Genomic DNA, 21,057 nt, shown 5'->3' with positions numbered 1-21,057 from the left:
TTCCCCCTCCCTTGCCATGAATTAGGCATGGATCAGGAAAGGGAAGGGAAAGGGTTAATTTCAGTGGGGGAAACCTGATGCTAATTAAGCCTTTGGAATGTCACATTCTGACACAGAGGCGCAGATTTGCTGAAGCTTTCAGAGAGTTGGTCAGGGACAGACACATAGAGAGGCAGAGAGAAATAATGCTTCTGCCTGATGTTTTTATTCCTCACTGATAATTGGAAAAAACAGTCTTAAACTTTGGAGCTAAAGGTAAAGTTGCGCCACTTTAATTTTGCGCGCAGGAGTTGCATTTGTTTTTTGTTTCGCATCCAAAGAGAGGCAAAGAAAAATGGTTTTACTAACATGCTCACTTTTGCTGCTGCTCTCTTTGGCGTCGCTGTGCGACACGGCGGAATCTGTGGCGGAGATCTGCAGGGGGACGCACTGTTACGGCGCAGAAATGGCCGATCCAAGAAGGTGCGTCGGAGCGCACTGTCCGGGGGGCAGATCCTACAGACCCCCGCGGCAGTTCCACCCAACGACGCAGGGAAGAACAGCGCAGAGTCAGCATGCGCACCCGAGCGCTCCAAGAGCGGCGCCAGAAGCGCTCCATGCGCACCGCAGCGGCCGGACGAGAGCGCACGAAGCTGTGCCTGCAAGCTGCGCTGACGGGGTGTGCGCTGGAAAACTGTTTCAACCCGCCAATGACACCCGAGACTGTAAAGGGATCGAGTGCAGGCTGCCAGTCAGGATACGACCAAGACCTCGAGCGCGGGCCTGCGTGGGAGAGGGGTGTCTGGTCGGCACCGAGGACAGCGCGGCCGCCAGCCAGAATCCTCCTGTGCATCTGTCCGACAGAGCTGCGCAATTTCTGGGAGACTTTCCGGAGTTCGGATATCCATCTTCAGAACTTGGCAGCGCGCCACTGGGTGTTCAACTCACATGTGATATCAAACCAGGTCTGCTGTCTTCATTACCGCGTCATTTTAAAGCAGCACACGTGCTTTTTCATGTAGACCATGACCTTATAACAACACACCGTCACAGTGTGAGAGGGCGCATGCTCCCCTTCCAGAACAGAAACGCAATTATTGGAACAGATTAGTGAAAAAATATTCCAGCTGTTGATTGTGTTGTCCTGACATACATACATACATACATACATATATATACATATACATACACACACACACACACATATATATATATATATATATATATATATATATATATATATATATATATATATATATATACTCAACAAAATATAAACGCAACACTTTTGGTTTTGCTCCCATTTTGTATGAGATGAACACATACACAATATCACCATTTCCCTCAAATATTGTTGACAAACCAGTCTAAATCTGTGATAGTGAGCACTTCTCCTTTGCTGAGATAATCCATCCCACCTCACAGGTGTGCCATATCAAGATGCTGATTAGACACCATGATTAGTGCACAGGTGTGCCTTAGACTGTCCACAATAAAAGGCCACTCTGAAAGGTGCAGTTTTGTTTTATTGGGGGGGGATACCAGTCAGTATCTGGTGTGACCACCATTTGCCTCATGCAGTGCAACACATCTCCTTCGCATCATCCGTGAAGAGAACACCTCTCCAACGTGCCAAACGCCAGCGAATGTGAGCATTTGCCCACTCAAGTCGGTTACGACGACGAACTGGAGTCAGGTCGAGACCCCGATGAGGACAACGAGCATGCAGATGAGCTTCCCTGAGACGGTTTCTGACGGTGCTGTGTGATATAACTGCACCTTTCAGATTGGCCTTTTATTGTGGGCAGTCTAAGGCACACCTGTGCACTAATCATGGTGTCTAATCAGCATCTTGATATGGCACACCTGTGAGGTGGGATGGATTATCTCAGCAAAGGAGAAGTGCTCACTATCACAGATTTAGACTGGTTTGTGAACAATATTTGAGGGAAATGGTGATATTGTGTATGTGGAAAAAGTTTTAGATGTTTGAGTTCATCTCATACAAAATGGGAGCAAAACCAAAAGTGTTGCGTTTATATTTTTGTTGAGTGTATATATATATATATATATATATATATATATATATATATGTGTGTGTGTGTGTGCAGGTTTCATCAAGGTCAGTGTTAGTTTTTTAGAAATTGGTTGAAATGCTGACAAATGCTACTCAGTATCATTAAAGAACGTAAATACTCGTAGACTGATCCAGAATCCACAACAGGACCGACACCAAAGCACATCATTTACTCAGTCATTCTACCAAGTTTAATGGAAACTGGCAGAAAACATTTTGACTAATTGACTAAATTGTTGAAAAATGTCTGTTACTATGCAAATACAGTAAATCCTATGGGCTCAGAGGCCCATTAGCGCTGGTGCTTATTCACTGTAAAACTCAATGAGTTAGTTGAACTCAAACCATTTGAGGAAATCGATTGCCTTAAATCATTTGAGTTTGCCAACTTAAATAAAACAATTTTCAAAAATTTAATTGGTAAAGTTTTAGTAGCTTAACAATTTATAGTTAATTAAACGTATGTAAATCCAATTTATGTTTTTCAATAAAAAAGTGACAAATTTCTGCCTAAAAAAATTGCATTATATTTTGGATTAAATTTGTTTGATGCATTCTTTGGTTTACTTGTTGACAATAAGCTGCTTTCTAAAAAAAAGAAAATCTAAAAGGACTACAACAGACTGAAAAATGCTAAATGGTAGCCCATGAACAGAACTTGCAGTTTTTCATAATGGTATAAATGTAGTGGCTGCACTCTGTATTGTTTTGACTCTGTCCATTCACTCCCCTCAGGAGGTAAACTCACGATCTCCGGCATGGAAGTCGGACTCTCTAACCCAGGTGTGGGCAATCATGTGCCATGAAGGGCCGAAGCACTGCAGGTTTTCCTTGCTACCAATCACCTCAGCAGGTGATTTCATTAATGTTCAGGTGTTTCAGCAGGTGATTTCATTGACAACCAGGTGGTGATGTTCAAGGGAGAAGCTCATCAGCAACCCACCTGCTGAGGTGATTGGTTGCAAGGAAAACATGCAGTGTCTCGGCCCTTGTTGCCCACCCCTGCTCTAACCAGAAGGCCAAAACCCAGGACTCTGGCCTTGTGACCAGCATTGATGCTGGTTACTCTAATCTGACCACTTTTTTCAGTAACAAGTAATCTAACGCGTTAATCTTTCCAAATCAGTAATCAGATTAAAGTTACTTCTCCAAGTCACTGTGCGTTACTATTATTTTTGCATTGTGGGTCGATAGCAGCATTAAACTTGGTCCGTGGGCAGGAGGTCGGGGTTCGACTGAACTGCCCGCTTTAAGCGAGCTGTGAGCTTTTCATCCGCGTTTTTTCTGCAGCAGCTACGACTCGTCCTCACCTCTTAAAGCACGGTGACAACAGCACACCTGCACTGAGCTTTACAAAGACATTTTATGCTTTTTTTGTCCTTTATTTAGAATTCTGAGCTGAGCCGCTCCGTATCTGCTCATTAAAATCAGCTGATCCTCCACGACACGTCAACAAATAATACTATTTTCCACTCAGATGCACCTAAACTCTCTTTCTGAGGACCACATGATGTGAAAACGCAAAAAAACTTTCTTACCTATAAATCTGGTCATGTTTTCTGCATAAATAAATGTTATCCATTCTTTGTGCTCAAACACCAAAGCAGGGGCGAATCCAGATGGAATGAGGCATGGGGCAGGGATGTGCCCCCCCCCCACAACACCCCTAGATTAAAGGTCCAGTTTTGAAGCCTTTTTTACTACAACTACTAATACTACTTATAATAATAATAATAATAATAATAATTTTGACAAGTAACATGTTTAGAGAGAATTTAAATGTTAGAAAAAATTTAATAGTTACATTTATAAACAATGTAGGTTAGAAATTGCAGGTTTTACTGTTACAGTGCTGTCAACAGTTAAATATGAGGTCAAGAAAGAGGTCTTTATTTTACTTTTTATAAAACAAGCATTTATTTTCATTGAAGTCAAGAAAGGGTGACTATAAAGTCACCCTTTATAGTCTTTTTGACTCCGTGGTATAACTCACAAACTCGTAGCTTAAAGCAGATAACCCGTAAGTTGGAGAGGAAATGGCGTCTCACTAATTTAGAAGATCTTCACTTAGCCTGGAAAAAGAGTCTGTTGCTCTATAAAAAAAGCCCTCCGTAAAGCTAGGACATCTTTCTACTCATCACTAATTGAAGAAAATAAGAACAACCCCAGGTTTCTTTTCAGCACTGTAGCCAGGCTGACAAAGAGTCAGAGCTCTATTGAGCTGAGTATTCCATTAACTTTAACTAGTAATGACTTCATGACTTTCTTTGCTAACAAAATTTTAACTATTAGAGAAAAAATTACTCATAACCATCCCAAAGACGTATCGTTATCTTTGGCTGCTTTCAGTGATGCCGGTATTTGGTTAGACTCTTTCTCTCCGATTGTTCTGTCTGAGTTATTTTCATTAGTTACTTCATCCAAACCATCAACATGTTTATTAGACCCCATTCCTACCAGGCTGCTCAAGGAAGCCCTACCATTATTTAATGCTTCGATCTTAAATATGATCAATCTATCTTTGTTAGTTGGCTATGTACCACAGGCTTTTAAGGTGGCAGTAATTAAACCATTACTTAAAAAGCCATCACTTGACCCAGCTATCTTAGCTAATTATAGGACAATCTCCAACCTTCCTTTTCTCTCAAAGATTCTTGAAAGGGTAGTTGTAAAACAGCTAACTGATCATCTGCAGAGGAATGGTCTATTTGAAGAGTTTCAGTCAGGTTTTGGAATTCATCATAGTACAGAAACAGCATTAGTGAAGGTTACAAATGATCTTCTTATGGCCTCGGACAGTGGACTCATCTCTGTGCTTGTTCTGTTAGACCTCAGTGCTGCTTTTGATACTGTTGACCATAAAATTTTATTACAGAGATTAGAGCATGCCATAGGTATTAAAGGCACTGCGCTGCGGTGGTTTGAATCATATTTGTCTAATAGATTACAATTTGTTCATGTAAATGGGGAATCTTCTTCACAGACTAAAGTTAATTATGGAGTTCCACAAGGTTCTGTGCTAGGACCAATTTTATTCACTTTATACATGCTTCCCTTAGGCAGTATTATTAGACGGTATTGCTTAAATTTTCATTGTTACGCAGATGATACCCATCTTTATCTATCCATGAAGCCAGAGGACACACACCAATTAGCTAAACTGCAGGATTGTCTTACAGACATAAAGACATGGATGACCTCTAATTTCCTGCTTTTAAACTCAGATAAAACTGAAGTTATTGTACTTGGCCCCACAAATCTTAGAAACATGGTGTCTAACCAGATCCTTACTGTGGATGGCATTACCCTGACCTCTAGTAATACTGTGAGAAATCTTGGAGTCATTTTTGATCAGGATATGTCATTCAAAGCGCATATTAAACAAATATGTAGGACTGCTTTTTTGCATTTACGCAATATCTCTAAAATCAGAAAGGTCTTGTCTCAGAGTGATGCTGAAAAACTAATTCATGCATTTATTTCCTCTAGGCTGGACTATTGTAATTCATTATTATCAGGTTGTCCTAAAAGTTCCCTAAAAAGCCTTCAGTTAATTCAAAATGCTGCAGCTAGAGTACTGACGGGGACTAGAAGGAGAGAGCATATCTCACCCATATTGGCCTCTCTTCATTGGCTTCCTGTTAATTCTAGAATAGAATTTAAAATTCTTCTTCTTACTTATAAGGTTTTGAATAATCAGGTCCCATCTTATCTTAGGGACCTCGTAGTACCATATCACCCCAATAGAGCGCTTCGCTCTCAGACTGCAGGCTTACTTGTAGTTCCTAGGGTTTGTAAGAGTAGAATGGGAGGCAGAGCCTTCAGCTTTCAGGCTCCTCTCCTGTGGAACCAGCTCCCAATTCAGATCAGGGAGACAGACACCCTCTCTACTTTTAAGATTAGGCTTAAAACTTTCCTTTTTGCTAAAGCTTATAGTTAGGGCTGGATCAGGTGACCCTGAACCATCCCTTAGTTATGCTGCTATAGATGTAGACTGCTGGGGGGTTCCCATGATGCACTGTTTCTTTCTCTTTTTGCTCTGTATGCACCACTCTGCATTTAATCATTAGTGATCGATCTCTGCTCCCCTCCACAGCATGTCTTTTTCCTGGTTCTCTCCCTCAGCCCCAACCAGTCCCAGCAGAAGACTGCCCCTCCCTGAGCCTGATTCTGCTGGAGGTTTCTTCCTGTTAAAAGGGAGTTTTTCCTTCCCACTGTAGCCAAGTGCTTGCTCATAGGGGGTCGTTTTGACCGTTGGGGTTTTACATAATTATTGTATGGCCTTGCCTTACAATATAAAGCGCCTTGGGGCAACTGTTTGTTGTGATTTGGCGCTATATAAAAAAATTGATTGATTGATTGATTGATATAAAGTGAGTTTTGGCAAAACAGGTATCATTGTCATGTTGAGGTTGCAGAGGGTTGTTGTCGGCAGCTGGGGAAAGTGACTAAAGTAACTAATAATGTAACTTAGTTACTTTTACAATTGAGTAATCAGCAAACTACTACTACTTGAACAATGTTTGTACAATGATTCAGAAAGCTACTGATACAAACCATGAAATGTTTATTTTTGCTGATATGAACATTGGCTTTCTGAGAATTGTTCAATGAAATCACATCTAAGTAGCACAATCACAGTATGCAATCTAGTTCAGATAGTAAATTTACCTACAAGGATTGGAACCAATAGAGATGGGTTAACCACATCTACATGTATTGATCATATTTATACAAATTGTGCTGAAAAGTGTTTTAGTATTATTTCAGAACCCGTGGGCTTCAGTGATCACAATATAATTGCTTTCTCTTTTAAAACAAAAATACCACAAACCGGACCTAAAGTCATTTTTAAAAGAATGTATAAATCTTTTTCAGAACTTGACTTTATCCATGATGTGGAAAATGTAAAGTGGGATCTGGTGCTTCAGAACACACATGCCGAGCATGCATTAAATATTTTTTGTAACTTATTCACAGAGGTGTGTGATAAACATGCCCCACTAAGAAAACTTTGTGTAAGATCCAACAGGTCCCCTTGGGTGGATGAGAGTTTGAGGCACGTAATGAAGGAAAGAGATCAAATGAAAAAAGTTGCTGGAGTGTCTTGTAGCTCCAGAGACTGGCAAGCTTATTGTTTATTGAGAAACAAAGTAACAAAAATTAACAGGCAAAATAAAAAACTGTACTATCAGACAAAATTTAAAGAATGTGGTGATAATAGTAAACAAATATGGAGGATGATAAATGAACTTATATGTCAAAGCAAAACAAGTAAAATATCTTCATTTATTGAGCTGAATGGAACATTCATTACTAAACCCTTTGAAATTGCAAACTACTTCAGCAAGTATTACCAGGACAAAGTAAAAACAATCAGAAATGAGCTGCCCTCAGTTGGTGGGAAAATGTCAGAAGAAATCATAACTAATCAAATTATGTATGGTAAGAGTTGTTCATTTGTTTTTAAATCTGTTAATGACAATGAAATTCAAAAATTACTGGAAAATATAAACTGTGAAAAACCATGTGGAATTGATAACATGGATGGAAAACTATTAAAAATTGCAGCTACATCAATAGCCAGGCCGGTAAGCTATATTTTCAATCTGTGTTTTGATGGAAAATAGCAAAAATTATTCCTCTAACAAAAAATTCCAAAGAGCCACTGACTGGGCAGAACAGCAGACCAATAAGCATCTTACCTGTCCTGAGTAAACTGTTGGAGGGGATTATTTTCAAACAGATTCAGAATTATTTTGAAGTAAATCATCTTCATTCTGATACCCAGCATGCCTATAAAGAATGCTACTCAACAAGTACAGCATTTACAGCTCTGACTGTTATCTGGCTGCGACAAATTGATTGTAAGCAACTGATAGGAATTGCATTTCTGGACTTTAGTGCGGCCTTTGATCTAGTCGATCATGAATTTCTAATTGGGAAATTATCAGCATATGGATTTAAAAGCTCTGCTTTATGTTTTTTAAGAAGTTATTTGGTCGACAGAAAGCAATGTGTTGCTTTCAATGGTTCATTTTCAGATACTGTGACCCTAACGTGTGGCATTCCACAAGGCAGTTGTCTTGGTCCTTTGCTGTATAGTATTTTTGTAAATGATATGTCATATATTTTACATAGGGCCCGTATGACTGTATGTGCAGAAGGTACAACAATATATGTTTCTGCTTCTAGCCTGGATCAGGTCAATAGCACTTTACAAAAAGAGCTAATGTTGACTTATGACTGGGTGGTGGGAAACAGGTTAAAGTTGAATGTGTTAAAAACTAAGTGTATGATTTTAGGCTCTAAACATACCTTAAGAGACACCCCGAAGTTAAACCTCTCTCTGCACAATCAATTATTAGAACAAGTGATTGAGATAAAATTGCTTGGGGTGACTTTGGATCAAAGGATGTCTTGGACAACACATATTAATAATATTGTGACCAAAATGAGCAGAAACATCTTTTTAATTCGATGCAATGCTCAATTTATGTCAACAGCAACAAGGAAATTAGTTTTACAGTCTTTAGTGTTGTGTCACTTAGACTACTGTTCTGTTGTGTGGTCAAAGGCTGCTCTTAAAGACCTGAACAAACTCCAGATGGCACAGAATTGAGCAGCAAGACTCGCTCTAGGCTGTCCTTTTCAAACCAGTGTTAACATCCTACATCAAAGACTGTCATGGATGACAGTGAGGGAGAGACTGGCCTGTTCTTCTGTGGTTTCTTTGCAAAAAATTTGGACCACACACAAACCTTTTACCCTCTTCTCTAAACTTCAACTCACTGGTAACAGGCATGCGTTTAACACAAGACAAGCTACTAGTTCTATTTTTGTTTTGCCGCTGCCAAAAACGAATGCTCTAAAAAATACATGTATATATCGATCAGTCAATCTTATATTGGAATCAGTTACCTCTGGATGTGAGGTTAATATGAAATCATATAGTTTTTAAAGCAAGTCTTAAGAAATGTATACTCAACAAGACAGTTCTCCTAATGTAGTGAATGTAGTGTTGGTGTTTGTTTTGTGAAGAAATAACTGTTACTTGTGTATTTTCTGTGAATTGTACAGTTGGTGCTTGTGAGTTGTATAAATTGCAATACTTTGATGTAATTATTTTATTTTTATTTGAGAATGGACCCCAGGAAGAATAGTCTCTACTTTGGTAAAGACTAATGGGGATCCTTAAATAAAGAGAAAGAGCAAACTAAGTTACTTTTTCAAGGAGTAATCAGTAATCAGTAATTGGATTACTTTTTCAAAGTAACTGTGGCAACACTGGTGACCAGAGAATCCTTTTGAGCTGTTGGGAGTGAGGTTTCCAAGTACATCTACACAGCGCCATCAGCTGGCCTCTGTTACATAAACTCAATTAAAATGAGTGAATGGAATGCACTGGAAATACATCACCAACACTTAAATGCCCCAAAACTTTAAATGCACTTAAAGGAACTGAGTTGTTATGACAACAGTTCATTTTAAGTTAGTTTAATTAATGGAAATGAGTGACTATAACTTTTTTCAAAGTTTGAGTTACATTAACATAATTATTGTATTAAAATGGGGTGTTCGGTTTAATAGTGTTCCTGGATTCTGGGACACGAAGCAAATCAAAGTCTTTGACTTCCCTTGGACAGGATGCAGGTTAGACTACTTCTACAGCCAAGGCCAGTACTCAGAGGAAGTGTGTTGCCTAAGTAGTGCGACGGCCGGTAATGGAACCCTGGTCTACATATTGGTAAGGTGATGGCGTCTTCCAGTTCACAACTTGTTCAGTTCATTGGAATTGCATGCCTCAGTTCTTTTCAGTTGATCTTATCAAAGATGACATGTTTTGGTATTGCAAAAAACTCATGCTTCCTCACATCAGATGTGATGTCATGAGGCCAAACTAGCAATAAGGAAAATAGCTGCATTGATGTTGATAACCCTTGTGGATCTACATTGTTCCAGACAGAATAGTGATCAGGAATTCATAAAGAATCAGACTGATAATAGTCAGTAGATACAATCTTTATCAATTGCCATCCCTAACGTTGGTAGTCCAAGTGCTTAATCCACTGAGATTTTCCATAATTCTGTAGAGTTTCGGAAGCCCACTGGTGTCAGTACTTATCGCCATATTCTGTAGTGTGAAACAGATGAAAGTTTACAATGCTCCAAAGGCAGGATGCCAGTCCAACACTGGTTACTTCCCCAGCCAAGATCTGTACCTGTTTACAGTCAGTACCCTTTTACAATGCAGATGAAGTGTCTTGTCTAATGGGTTCCACAAATGGGATTCAAGCCCAGGTCTACATATTGGTAGGCCAACTCCTTATCCACTCAACTACCTGTACCTGCTATGCAAAGGATTAAATAAATGAAAAAAAGTTGACAAAATCCACATAAAGAATTTGATAATCACCTTATTTTCATTTAGGTTCTTTGTCATGACAATTCTTTTCGCCAACTTTAATGGCAATAATCTGAAAGCATTTTGAGAAACTGAAGAAAATGTTAAAAAAATGGAGTCCAATCATGACCAAAATAATTGGTTCTTTCTTGTGATACATTGATCATTGTACCACAATTCACAGACTGACTCAAAACATTTTGAGAAACTGGACAAGAAAAAGTTGATGAAGTTAAACGAAAGGAAATAGTCTAGACTGCACATATAGATCCTCAACAGGTATTTAACTTTTGATACTCTGATCATACAAAGACGCTTTGCACAGACTGACTGAAAACCTTTAGTAAATTTGATGGAAATGTAAAAAGAAAACATAAATAGAAATTCCCACTTTCCTCTGTAATGGTTAACAAGGATATCTTGGATACATGTCTAAAAATCTTGATTTTTGGTTATATTGAATATAACCTATTATGGATTGGCACCCTGTGCTCCCTGGAAGAGGCAAATAAAATTATTTATCAGAGTTGAGTGGCACCTGTTAACAAATTTGCTGGGAAGAGGAAGACAGATATAGTGTAATTCACAACTTTTTTTTCTGTACGTGGAAATCACTCTGTAAGGAAGCATTTCCCCGGGGAGGGTTGAACAACAGAGGAACTCAGTGTAGCACATGTGCACACCACAGCCTGTGCTGTTAGGTATACACGACCACAAGAACTGTTAAATTCCAAAAATGAGCAAGATGTACAAATAAATGTGCATTTTGTTATTTAATGCAGTTTGGACAAAATGATTCAGATGGACACAGATCTCTGGCCCTCAGTGTTGGAAACACTACAATAAAACCTGAGTTCAATTGATTTTATTTAAAATCACCTCTTTAATTTGGGATTTTTTGCAGTGTTGTAGTATACTTTTATACGGAACCTGAGAGAGGTCACTGAAAAGTGTTTTTTTTTTTTTTTTTTGGCTGTGATCATCTGTGCATGTTTTCCTTTAACTGAGCCCTTGAATTAATAAAATGTGCGCATGTTTTCCTTTTTCTCTGGCAATGATAATTTGTGAGCATGTTTTCCTTTAATTGAGCCCTTTAATTAATAAAACGAGCACATTGTAGGCCTAAATTGAGCTCTGAAAATATGTATTTCGTGCTCACATTAAGTCAATTCTGACATTTTCTCACTGTTCGCTGTCGTAAGGTATTGTACGGAGATTTGGGCTATTAGTAGTTAACTAAAGTTGGAAAGATATTCAAAGATTCGATTCTCTGGAATCAATAACTTCAAAGCGAATCACTGTTTTAAATTAAATGACACCTCTTTCCCAATGTTATAATGCAGACAACAAACTACAACCGACCAACACCGTTTCCCCCCAAATTATTATTATTATTATTATTATTATAAGCAACAACAACAACAGTAGGAGCAATAATAATAATTATAATTGCATGTGTGATTTGTTGGTTTATATGTCACACCAGTGTGTACGTTGCAGGACGTAGGACCTGGCAAACTATAAAAAAATTAAAATAATAAAATTCAACTAACCAAGCAAACAAACTAACAAACAAAAAAGTTACTTATACTTCAGAAAATATGAAACTTTTGATTAACTTGTTGTTGTTTTTCTAATTACTGATCAATAGAATAGGGATTAGAACAGCAGAACATTTGGTTGCCATTCAACCCATAATGTTACCTACAGAGCAAATAGAGAAAGTGACCATGAAAAATGTCTGGATTTCAGTGAAAATGTAAAATGTTTTGAAGTTATACAAGAAAAAACATACACAGGCTTGATCAAGAGAATAGGGTGACTGACTTTGTCCCAGGGCAAGTCTTTTATCATCCTGAATAGTTCTGGACACTTTAATTGAGTCTATATTTTGCTCTCAGGGGAAAATGAAGTTCCTTCTGAAGATGCCCTCATCCTGCACCTGCAGCTGGCCAAGGGGCAGGAGAAGCTGGTGGAGGCTCTGCGAGCCCAGCAGATGATCATACGTGACTTACAACAGAAGCTTGTTGATCAGCAGGACTCACTGCTTTCCCAACAGCGGGAGATTCTGGAGCAGCAGAAACACATGTACGAACAGATGGATGTGGTCAAGGCCCAGTACGGCCTCCTTTCTGACACCGTCAAACAGGTGTCCTTCCAGGGCCTGCAGGGCGAGCTGCAGAGCTACTTCAAGAGCCACCTGGCGGGCCTCCAGAGCCAGGCCCGCAGCCACCTGCAGAAGTCTTATGCCGTCCACAAAATGGACGTGGACTCAAAGGTGATGGATGTCGTTGGGGAGGCACATTTTCCTCAGCCACTGCTCAGTTGCCCGTCCCCTTGTGGACTGGAGGAATTCTGTGATTTTCAAAGGGATGAACCTCAGTGTGAGAGGTGCACCATGTGCCCACCAGGCTTTTTCCTGATCTCACAGTGCTCTCCAAATGCTGACCGCATGTGCCAGGTATTCTTTTATTGGTGTTTTGGCTTCAGTGGTGACATTCACATTAGATATCTGTGGAAAGCAACCCAGTGAAAAACAAAAATCAAAAATGGGTTGCAGCTGTACATTACAGTTATGGTCCATGGTTTTCAACCTTCACTGGAGGTTTCGGAGTTATAGCCAAATGTTATAACAGCCGATTTAAAACCATTCTGCTCCGGGGCCCTCAGTGGCTGAACGAATGTGTTCACTGGAACGTTTGACTCTGCCAAGTCCAAAAGTTCCAGTTGACATGTTCGGCGCCTCTTCAGCTACATGGGAAAATCAAATTATGAACATTTTAGTCCATGAGCCAGAAACCAATTTGAAACTAATCAGTACCACTTGAGGGGACTGAACAACACTTACAATCGAGCCTCAGTATGCCATAGACTACACAAAAATGTATCGTACCCATCCAAGGGTGGTATGTAAAGCCAAGTATTGGTCTATTAAGGATCACACAGGGATCAACATTTAAAAATGCTTCAATCATGTTGTAAAGTACAACCCCAATTCCAATGAAGTTGGGATGTTGTGTAAAATGTAAATAAAAACAGAATACAATGATTTGCAAATCCTCTTCAACCTATATTCAATTGAATACACCACAAAGACAAGATATTTAATGTTTAAACTGATAAACTTTATTATTTTTGTGCAAATATTTGCTCATTTTGAAATGGATGCCTGCAACACGTTTCAAAAAAGCTGGGAGAGTGGTATGTTTACCACTGTGTTACATCACCTTTCCTTCTAACAACACTCAATAAGCGTTTAGGAACTGAGGACACAAATTGTTGAAGCTTTGTAGGTGGAATTCTATCCCATTCTTGCTTGATGTACGACTTCAGTTGTTCAACAGTCCGGGGTCTCAGTTGTTGTATTTTGCGCTTCATAATGCGCCACACATTTTCAATGGGGGACAGGTCTGGACTGTAGGCAGGCCAGTCAAGTACCCGCACTCTTTTACTATGACGCCACGCTATTGTAAGACGTGCAGAATGTGGCTTGGCATTGTCTTACTGAAATAAGCAGAGATGTCCATGGAAAAGTCGTTGCTTGGATGGCAGCATGTGTTGCTCCAAAACCTGGATGTACCTTTCAGCATTGTTGGTGCCATCACAGATGTGTAAGTTGCCATGCCATGGGCACTAACACACCCCCATACCATCACAGATTCTGGTTTTTGAACATTGCGCTGGTAACAATCTGGATGGTCTTTTTCTTTTTTTGTCCAGAGGACACAATGTCTATGATTTCCAAAAACAATTTGAAATGTGGACTCATCAGACCGCAGCACACTTTTCCACTTTGTGCCTGTCCATTTCAAATGAGCGGCAGCGTTTCTGGATGCTGTTGATGTATGACTTTCGCTTTGCATGGTAAAGTTTTAACTTGCACTTGTAGATGTAGTGACGAACTATGTTAACTGACAATGGTTTCCTGAAGTGTTCCTGAGCCCACGTGGTAAGATCTTTTACACAATGATGTTGGTTTTTGATGCAGTGCCGCCTGAGGGATCGAAGGTCACAGGCATTCAGTGTTGGCTTTCGGCCTTGCTGCTTACGTGTAGAAAGTTCTCCAGATTCTCTGAATCTTCTGATTATATTATGGACTGTAGATGATGGAATCCCTAAATTCCTTACAATTTAACATTAAGAAAAATTGTTCTTAAACTGTTGGACTATTTTTCCGTGCAGTTGTTCACAAAGTGGTGATCCTCGCTCCATCTTTGCTTGTGAATGGCTGAGACTTGTGGGGATGCTCCTTTTAAACCCAATCATGACACTCACCTGTTTCCAATTAGGTGTTCTTTGAACATTCATCAACTTTCCCAGTCTTTTGTTGCCCCGTCGCAACTTTTTTGAAACGTGTCGCAGGAATCCATTTCAAAATGAGCAACTGTTTGCACAAAAACAAAGTTCATCAGTTTGAACATTAAATATCTTGTCTTTGTGGCCTATTCAACTGTATATAGGTTGAAGAGGATTTGGAAATCATTGTATTGTGTTTTTATTTACATTTTACACAATGTCCCAACTTCATTGGAATTGGGGTTGTACACCATATTATTTATCTGATCCATGGGATTGTTAAAAGCTGTAGTTTAGACGATCTATGACTGAATGTTGTGGAGTTATGGAGTAAAAACAGCAAAAATGATGACAGAGGTCAGTTTCACTTTGGGAAGGAGTCGAAAGATAAAGCTGCTCCAATTCTAGGTAAAAGTGATGCAAATTATTGGTTATTATTATAGAAGCATTTTACAATGTGAACCCCTGTCTAATCCTTCATTGACCCCTGCCTGCTTATAGCTACCACCCTGGGATGGCCACCATATGTTTTGGTGTAATCCATGATAGACTGAATTGCAAATATTGATTAGTCCCCTTAAGTGGTAACAGAAGCCTGCCTGGCCCATGGGCTACCTGCAGATTGATCTAAAAATCAAGTGGTACTGATGCCATAAAATCACTTGTAATTGATATTACAGGTGAGCCCTGTTAACTCACACACACGTAAGTCATGATTTAGACTACCTATACAAGTCAATTTTGATGACTGTTTTTGGGAGCGATGATCAGTGTGGATGATTCTGGACCATGATTTCTTCTTCCTCCTCCGGCTGCTGCAGGTCAGTGATGAGGGCGGACGATTCTGTGTGGAAGATTACTGATGATTCAAAGTTTGTGGATGCGACTCTTTAGATCATTACTCCTGGTTCAGCTTGGGTCGGAATTTATACACTTACCCACCACACATGTAGTGGGTGCGTGTATCAATTCTGGCCCAAGCTGAACCGGCAGTACAGATCTAAAGAGTCACATCCAAAAACTTTGAATCGTTAGGAATCTCCCGCACTGACAAAGCCCTCATCACTGACGTGCAGCAGCCGGAGGAAGAAAAAGATCCCAAACCCACTCCAGATGAAGAAATTATCGCCATCCAGGAAAGAATCACACTTCAAATGGTCGAAACTATTATAATATGACAAGGTAAGCTGATTTTAAGTTTTTTTTTGGTCAACTTCATTAACTCACGGTCCGATTGTCTGGATGCCAACTCGCACGAATTAACGGCTATATTAATGGCACATATTAAAGTGCATGCTAACATGGGCACTTTTTATGGTTTGCAGGACAGAGATGAATGCCTTGAATTGCCAAACATTTGTGGAGAGAGGGTGAAGTGCCTGAACACTCCAGGTGTGTACCAACACAAGTTGTGTTTCACTGCACATAGAGTGCTAACAAACAAAACCATCAAATACTAGAAATTTGCAAAAGTTTCAGCAACATTATTGCTCATTTTTTACAATGTCACAATTATCACTGATATCACTGACACTCAGATACTAGAGATCATTTGAAGGTCTTCGTGGGTCAGGTAAACCACATTAGCAGTTCTCATTTGAACTTGGGTCAGATGTGGGTGTGTCCCACGTTGACTGTTGCTTGCATGGGCAAACCACTATGACAGTAGGGCCTCATTGGGTCCTACCACCCATTTCATAACTTAGGGGAAGGAGTTCCACTCAAGAACAGTCTGCAAGTCCCCTGTCCAGTACACCAACATGGACTCCCATATATATTCGTATTGCCAATTGTGTGGGTAGCATGGCCCAAGCAGAGAGTCACCCCTTTGAGTCTGGTCTGCTTGAGGTTTCTTCCTCAAATCATCAGAGGGAGTTTTTCCTTATCACTGTTGCCCGTGTGCTTGCTCTGGGGGGTGGTAAGGTTAGCTCTTACTTGTGTGAAGCGCCTTGCGGCAGTTTTGTTGTGATTTGGCGCTATATGAAATAAAGTGAACTGAATTGAAGAACATGCCTCTTAGCATGACTCTTGACATTATAATCTAGAGGTGAGTAGTGTCTTTATTGTGAATGGGTCTAATGATTTCAAAGCATTTTTTTTTTCTGTTCATTTATATCACACCAAATCACAACAGAATTGCCTCAAGGCACTTCACACAAGTAAGGTCTAACCTTACTAACCCCCAGAGCAACAGTGGTAAGGAAAAACTCCCTCTGAGGAAGAAACCTCAAGCAGACCAGACTCAAAGGGGTGACCCTCTGCTTGGGCCACGCCTCTGACACAAATTACAGAACAATTCACAAAACGAATATACAGGAAAAGCTGTTGGTGCACAGGACAGGAGGGTCTCCAGCACAAATACCACACCCATCTTTGGATGGAGCTGCACCTTAAACAGAGAGAAAAACAGAATCAGGCATCAGAAAGACAAGAAATACAGTATAATTTGTCAGCATTAAACAACAGAAAAACAAGAAATACAAAGGTGATTGCCGGCCACTAGCCCTAAGTTTCACTAAAAGACCCATAATTTAGGTAAAGTTGAGGTTGCAGCACGCTCCGTTTCCTAACAAAATTAATTAAAAGAGTAAAAAGCGTAGCTATGCCAGTATGTTAGCCAGGGAAAATAAGTGTGTCTTAAGTCTGGACTTGAAAGTCTCCACAGAATCTGACTGTTTTATTGACACAGGGAGATCATTCCACAGAACAGGGGCATGATAAGAGAAAGCTCTATGACCCGCAGACTTCTTATTCACCCTAGGGACACAAAGTAGTCCTGCACCCTGAGAATGCAAAGCCTGGGCCGGTACGTAGGGTTTAATTAGGTCAGCTAGGTAGGTAGGAGGTGCCAGTCCGTGAACAATTTTACAGACTAGTAGCAGAACCTTAAAATCTGATCTCACTGGGACAGGAAGCCAGTGAAGGGATGCCAAAATGGGTGTAATGTGGTCAAACTTTCTGCTTCGTGTCAAAAGTCTGGCATCAGCATTTTGAACCAATTGGAGAGCCCTAATGCTAGACTGCAGTAAACCAGAAAATATAACATTGCAGTAGTCCAGTCTAGAAGAGATAAACACAAAGATAGATAGATAGCAAGCATAGTCAGTGGAGATGTGAATCCAGTGTCTAATATATGAAAGGAGCATTAAGTCATCCTAACACAGCTTAAACAAGGTTCTAGAATTCTACAATCCTGTTTTATCCTAAAATGCCCAATCTTTTAATATTAAGGAAAGATAGAAATGGCCGAAGGATCATCTTTCCACACATTTTTTGCCAAAACTAATCCAATACTTCCAGATATCTTGCATGCAAACAGACAGCAAAAGACCTCACATAACTACCTCCATCACTTAGTGGTATGTCTTGTTGTACTATACCCAACTTTGAAACCAGTGTTTACTGAATGCAAACCTGAGAACATCGTTGTTTAATGACGTTGCATTGGCTGTTTGACTGATTTTGTTCCATCTGTCTGAACAGGTGGTTTCAGGTGTTTGGGAGTCTCAGAGAGAGAAGCGGTGTTGGGTCTGTGTGGCCAGGACTACTTCTTTAACCAGGAGCTGCAGGAATGCCAGGCCTGTTCTGACTGCGATGGTGAACCTGTCACAGTCCCCTGCACGGCTGTCAGGGATGCTGTTTGTGGCTCGCTCTCAGAAAGTCGACTTTCCCAATCTTGGAGAGCAAATGTTGCCATTCCTTCTGCCAGGACTCCCGGTGCCCACATCTTCCCTGGGCTTCAGCTTAACATCCGAAGCAAAGACAGCAGTGATCTACTGTCAAACAAGGCAGGGCAGATGACTTTTCTGCAGCATGGCCTTGTTTGGTTGGATCATAACTTTGCCATAAAACACAGCTGTAGGAACTTCCTTCAGGTGGGCATGAGAGTCAATGGGAGCCAAGAAGAGGAGGGTTGGGACCTTAGTGGTGTACGCATTGAACAGCCAGATGGAAAATACTTCCAGGGTGTCACTGTGAGCACTGGCGTGGAGGTGGAGCCAAACAATACCCTAACTCTTCTGCTGAAGAGCCCGAATCAACACTGCAACCAGAGCAAGGATCTTCATGTCTATGATCTCAGCACTCCTTCTTTAAATGTGCTCTGGTTGTCACATGATACTGGTGCTGTGGCTATGACAGCTCAGATGTCCTTGTTGGCACACTACCAGACCAGCTACCGTCCTACATTTCGGATAACCTCAGTGTCTGACCCGTATATGATTAGCCTGACTCATGACAACCGTGGGGTGCGCTTCACAGAGAGTGGTGTTGTCAAGTTTGTACTCCAGCAGGCACTGTACGCCATGGGGCACACCTGTATCCAACAAGGCTTCTCTCTGATCGCCTATACTAACCGCAATGGGACCGGCCAGGAGGTGATGCAGGCTTTCAAGACAGGTGTTAACTACAGGGATACCTCCATCACACTCTCTGGTACTGTAAGTGTAGATAGTGGAGAAGCCCTGGGCTTTGAGATAACATCACCTCCCCAGTGCAACATCCGTTACTTTGGAGACAGCACAGGAATCAGTATGTTGAGCCTCATCTGGATTCCTTCAAGTGTTTCTTCAGCACTGACTGCTACTGTGTCCAAGACGGGACTTCCCTTTGGAGCAGTCAGGAATAAACCCCTGTTATTCCAGCAGATCGGCTCAGACATACAGCAAGTCCATTTGGCTCGCTCAGGTGAGCCAAACAGCCACAAGAACTTCATATTCCACGAGAAAGGGACAGCAAACATAGCCCTTAACCTGAAGCTAATCCACTCTTGTAATATAGTAAAACTGACTTTGCAGCGAGTGGCTGGTCCTGATCAGAATGGGCAGGCAGGTCCTGTAGCTCAGCAGGTGTCTGGATCCATGCCCGAGGACAGTGAGTGGGCCAGCGTAGGCCTGAGAGCCTCGTTTCAGGTCCAGAATGGCACTGCGGTCTATGTTACTCTGGACTGTGTTCGTGGACGTGTGAACCAGATAACTCATGAAGGAGGTACAAATATTTCTATTCTCTGGGTTGCAGTGTGATCCAAAGAAGGATGGAGCCCACTGCCACATATACACAGTTTGATGAGCAAAAGACACTTTACCCTCAAATGTATTTGTTGACTGAAAACAATTTAGTCATGTTTTGATCTTGAATGCGATGTTTTGTCCTCTTGATTTCCAGTAATATTCTGGCACCTGTTCAGGCTTGTATTGTGAAATTGCATATTGGTATATTTTGAAAAAAGTACTGGTTTTTTTTCAAAGTACTTCAGCTGGTTGAGCCATGACCAATTTTTCACTGAGTGGAAGTCTGTGTGTGTGTGTGTGTGTGTGTGTGTGTGTGTGTGTGTGTGTGTGTGTGTGTGTGTGTGTGTGTGTGTGTGTGTGTGTGTGTGTGTGTGTGTGTGTGCGCGCGCATTCACTTGTTTTCATCATGTTCTGGGAACAAACATAAAAAGCAATGCATAGTGTGGCATATGCCCCAACTCATATGTTAGATTGATGTACAGTTTTGTAGTAGATTTGATGATGAAGTCTGGAAATCCTTTCTGTCATGAAAGACTGGGACTTTAAGCATGGTATGTTGTCTATGTTTACAGTGAAAAATTACCACTTTGTAATTGATATGAGATATATGATCCTGCATTTTCAAAAGCACACTGCCTCTAGCCCTCCTCCAGTATGCCACCAACAAATGGTTTCAATCAGAAGAGGTGTTTTATACTTATTGCGTGGGAATGAAAGTCAAGATGGCATCTGCAGCAGAGCAGCCACATTGGATAATGGATGACAGCCATGTTTGAAAGAAACCTTCCCTCTAGCCTCCCCCAATGCTCCACCAAGAAGTGGTTTCAATCAAGAGAGGCGTTTTTTACTTATTACGTGGAAGTGAAACTCAAGATGGCGTCCATCGGAGAGCAGCCATATTTGATAATGGATGACAGCCATTTTTGAAAGAAACTTTTCTTTAGCCTCCCTCTGCTCCACCAAGAACCTGTTTCAATCAGACAAGGCCTGCTTCAGTTACTGAGCAGAAACAAAAAGTTTACAGACAGACACCCAGAAGGGGTGATAACACAATGGGTATTAAATAAAAAGTCAACTTTACTGACAATTCTACTTGTATGCAGCAATTCTGATTGGTCAATCTAGATCACATGATTATGAAGCTGTGTACCTTCACTTTTGTTTTCGGTCCATACGTAGGGCTGAAAATACTTTTTGAAGTGACAATCTTAAACACTTTATGTGGTTCCATAATATTTGTAATTATGTATGGATGATGATTGTCATATATACATTTCATATTTGAAGTAGAA

The 21,057-nt window shown here is 40.6% G+C and overlaps 1 protein-coding gene and 1 long non-coding RNA gene across 2 annotated transcripts; one reads left to right on the top strand and one right to left on the bottom strand.

Annotated features, from left to right (window-relative positions):
• si:ch211-37e10.2 lies at positions 1 to 20,183 on the top strand. The gene is made up of 4 exons (XM_034166390.1): positions 1 to 944; positions 12,362 to 12,921; positions 16,082 to 16,148; positions 18,240 to 20,183. Exons 1-4 carry the CDS (start codon positions 335 to 337, stop codon positions 19,775 to 19,777), a joined length of 2,775 nt encoding a protein of 924 aa, XP_034022281.1. The 5' UTR covers positions 1 to 334; the 3' UTR covers positions 19,778 to 20,183.
• LOC117506787 lies at positions 8,947 to 13,335 on the bottom strand. Its single transcript, XR_004559547.1, has 3 exons — positions 13,238 to 13,335; positions 11,778 to 11,781; positions 8,947 to 8,957 (listed from the first exon to the last, which is right to left on the bottom strand). It is a non-coding gene; the product is annotated as an uncharacterized LOC117506787 (long non-coding RNA).
• Positions 20,184 to 21,057: the final 874 nt, after the last annotated feature.

Source organism: Thalassophryne amazonica, chromosome 1, assembly GCF_902500255.1.
Source record: "Thalassophryne amazonica chromosome 1, fThaAma1.1, whole genome shotgun sequence".
Taxonomy (NCBI): Eukaryota; Metazoa; Chordata; class Actinopteri; order Batrachoidiformes; family Batrachoididae; genus Thalassophryne; species Thalassophryne amazonica.
Note: the sequence above shows the minus strand (reverse complement) of the source record. Positions and strands in the feature narration are given on the sequence as shown.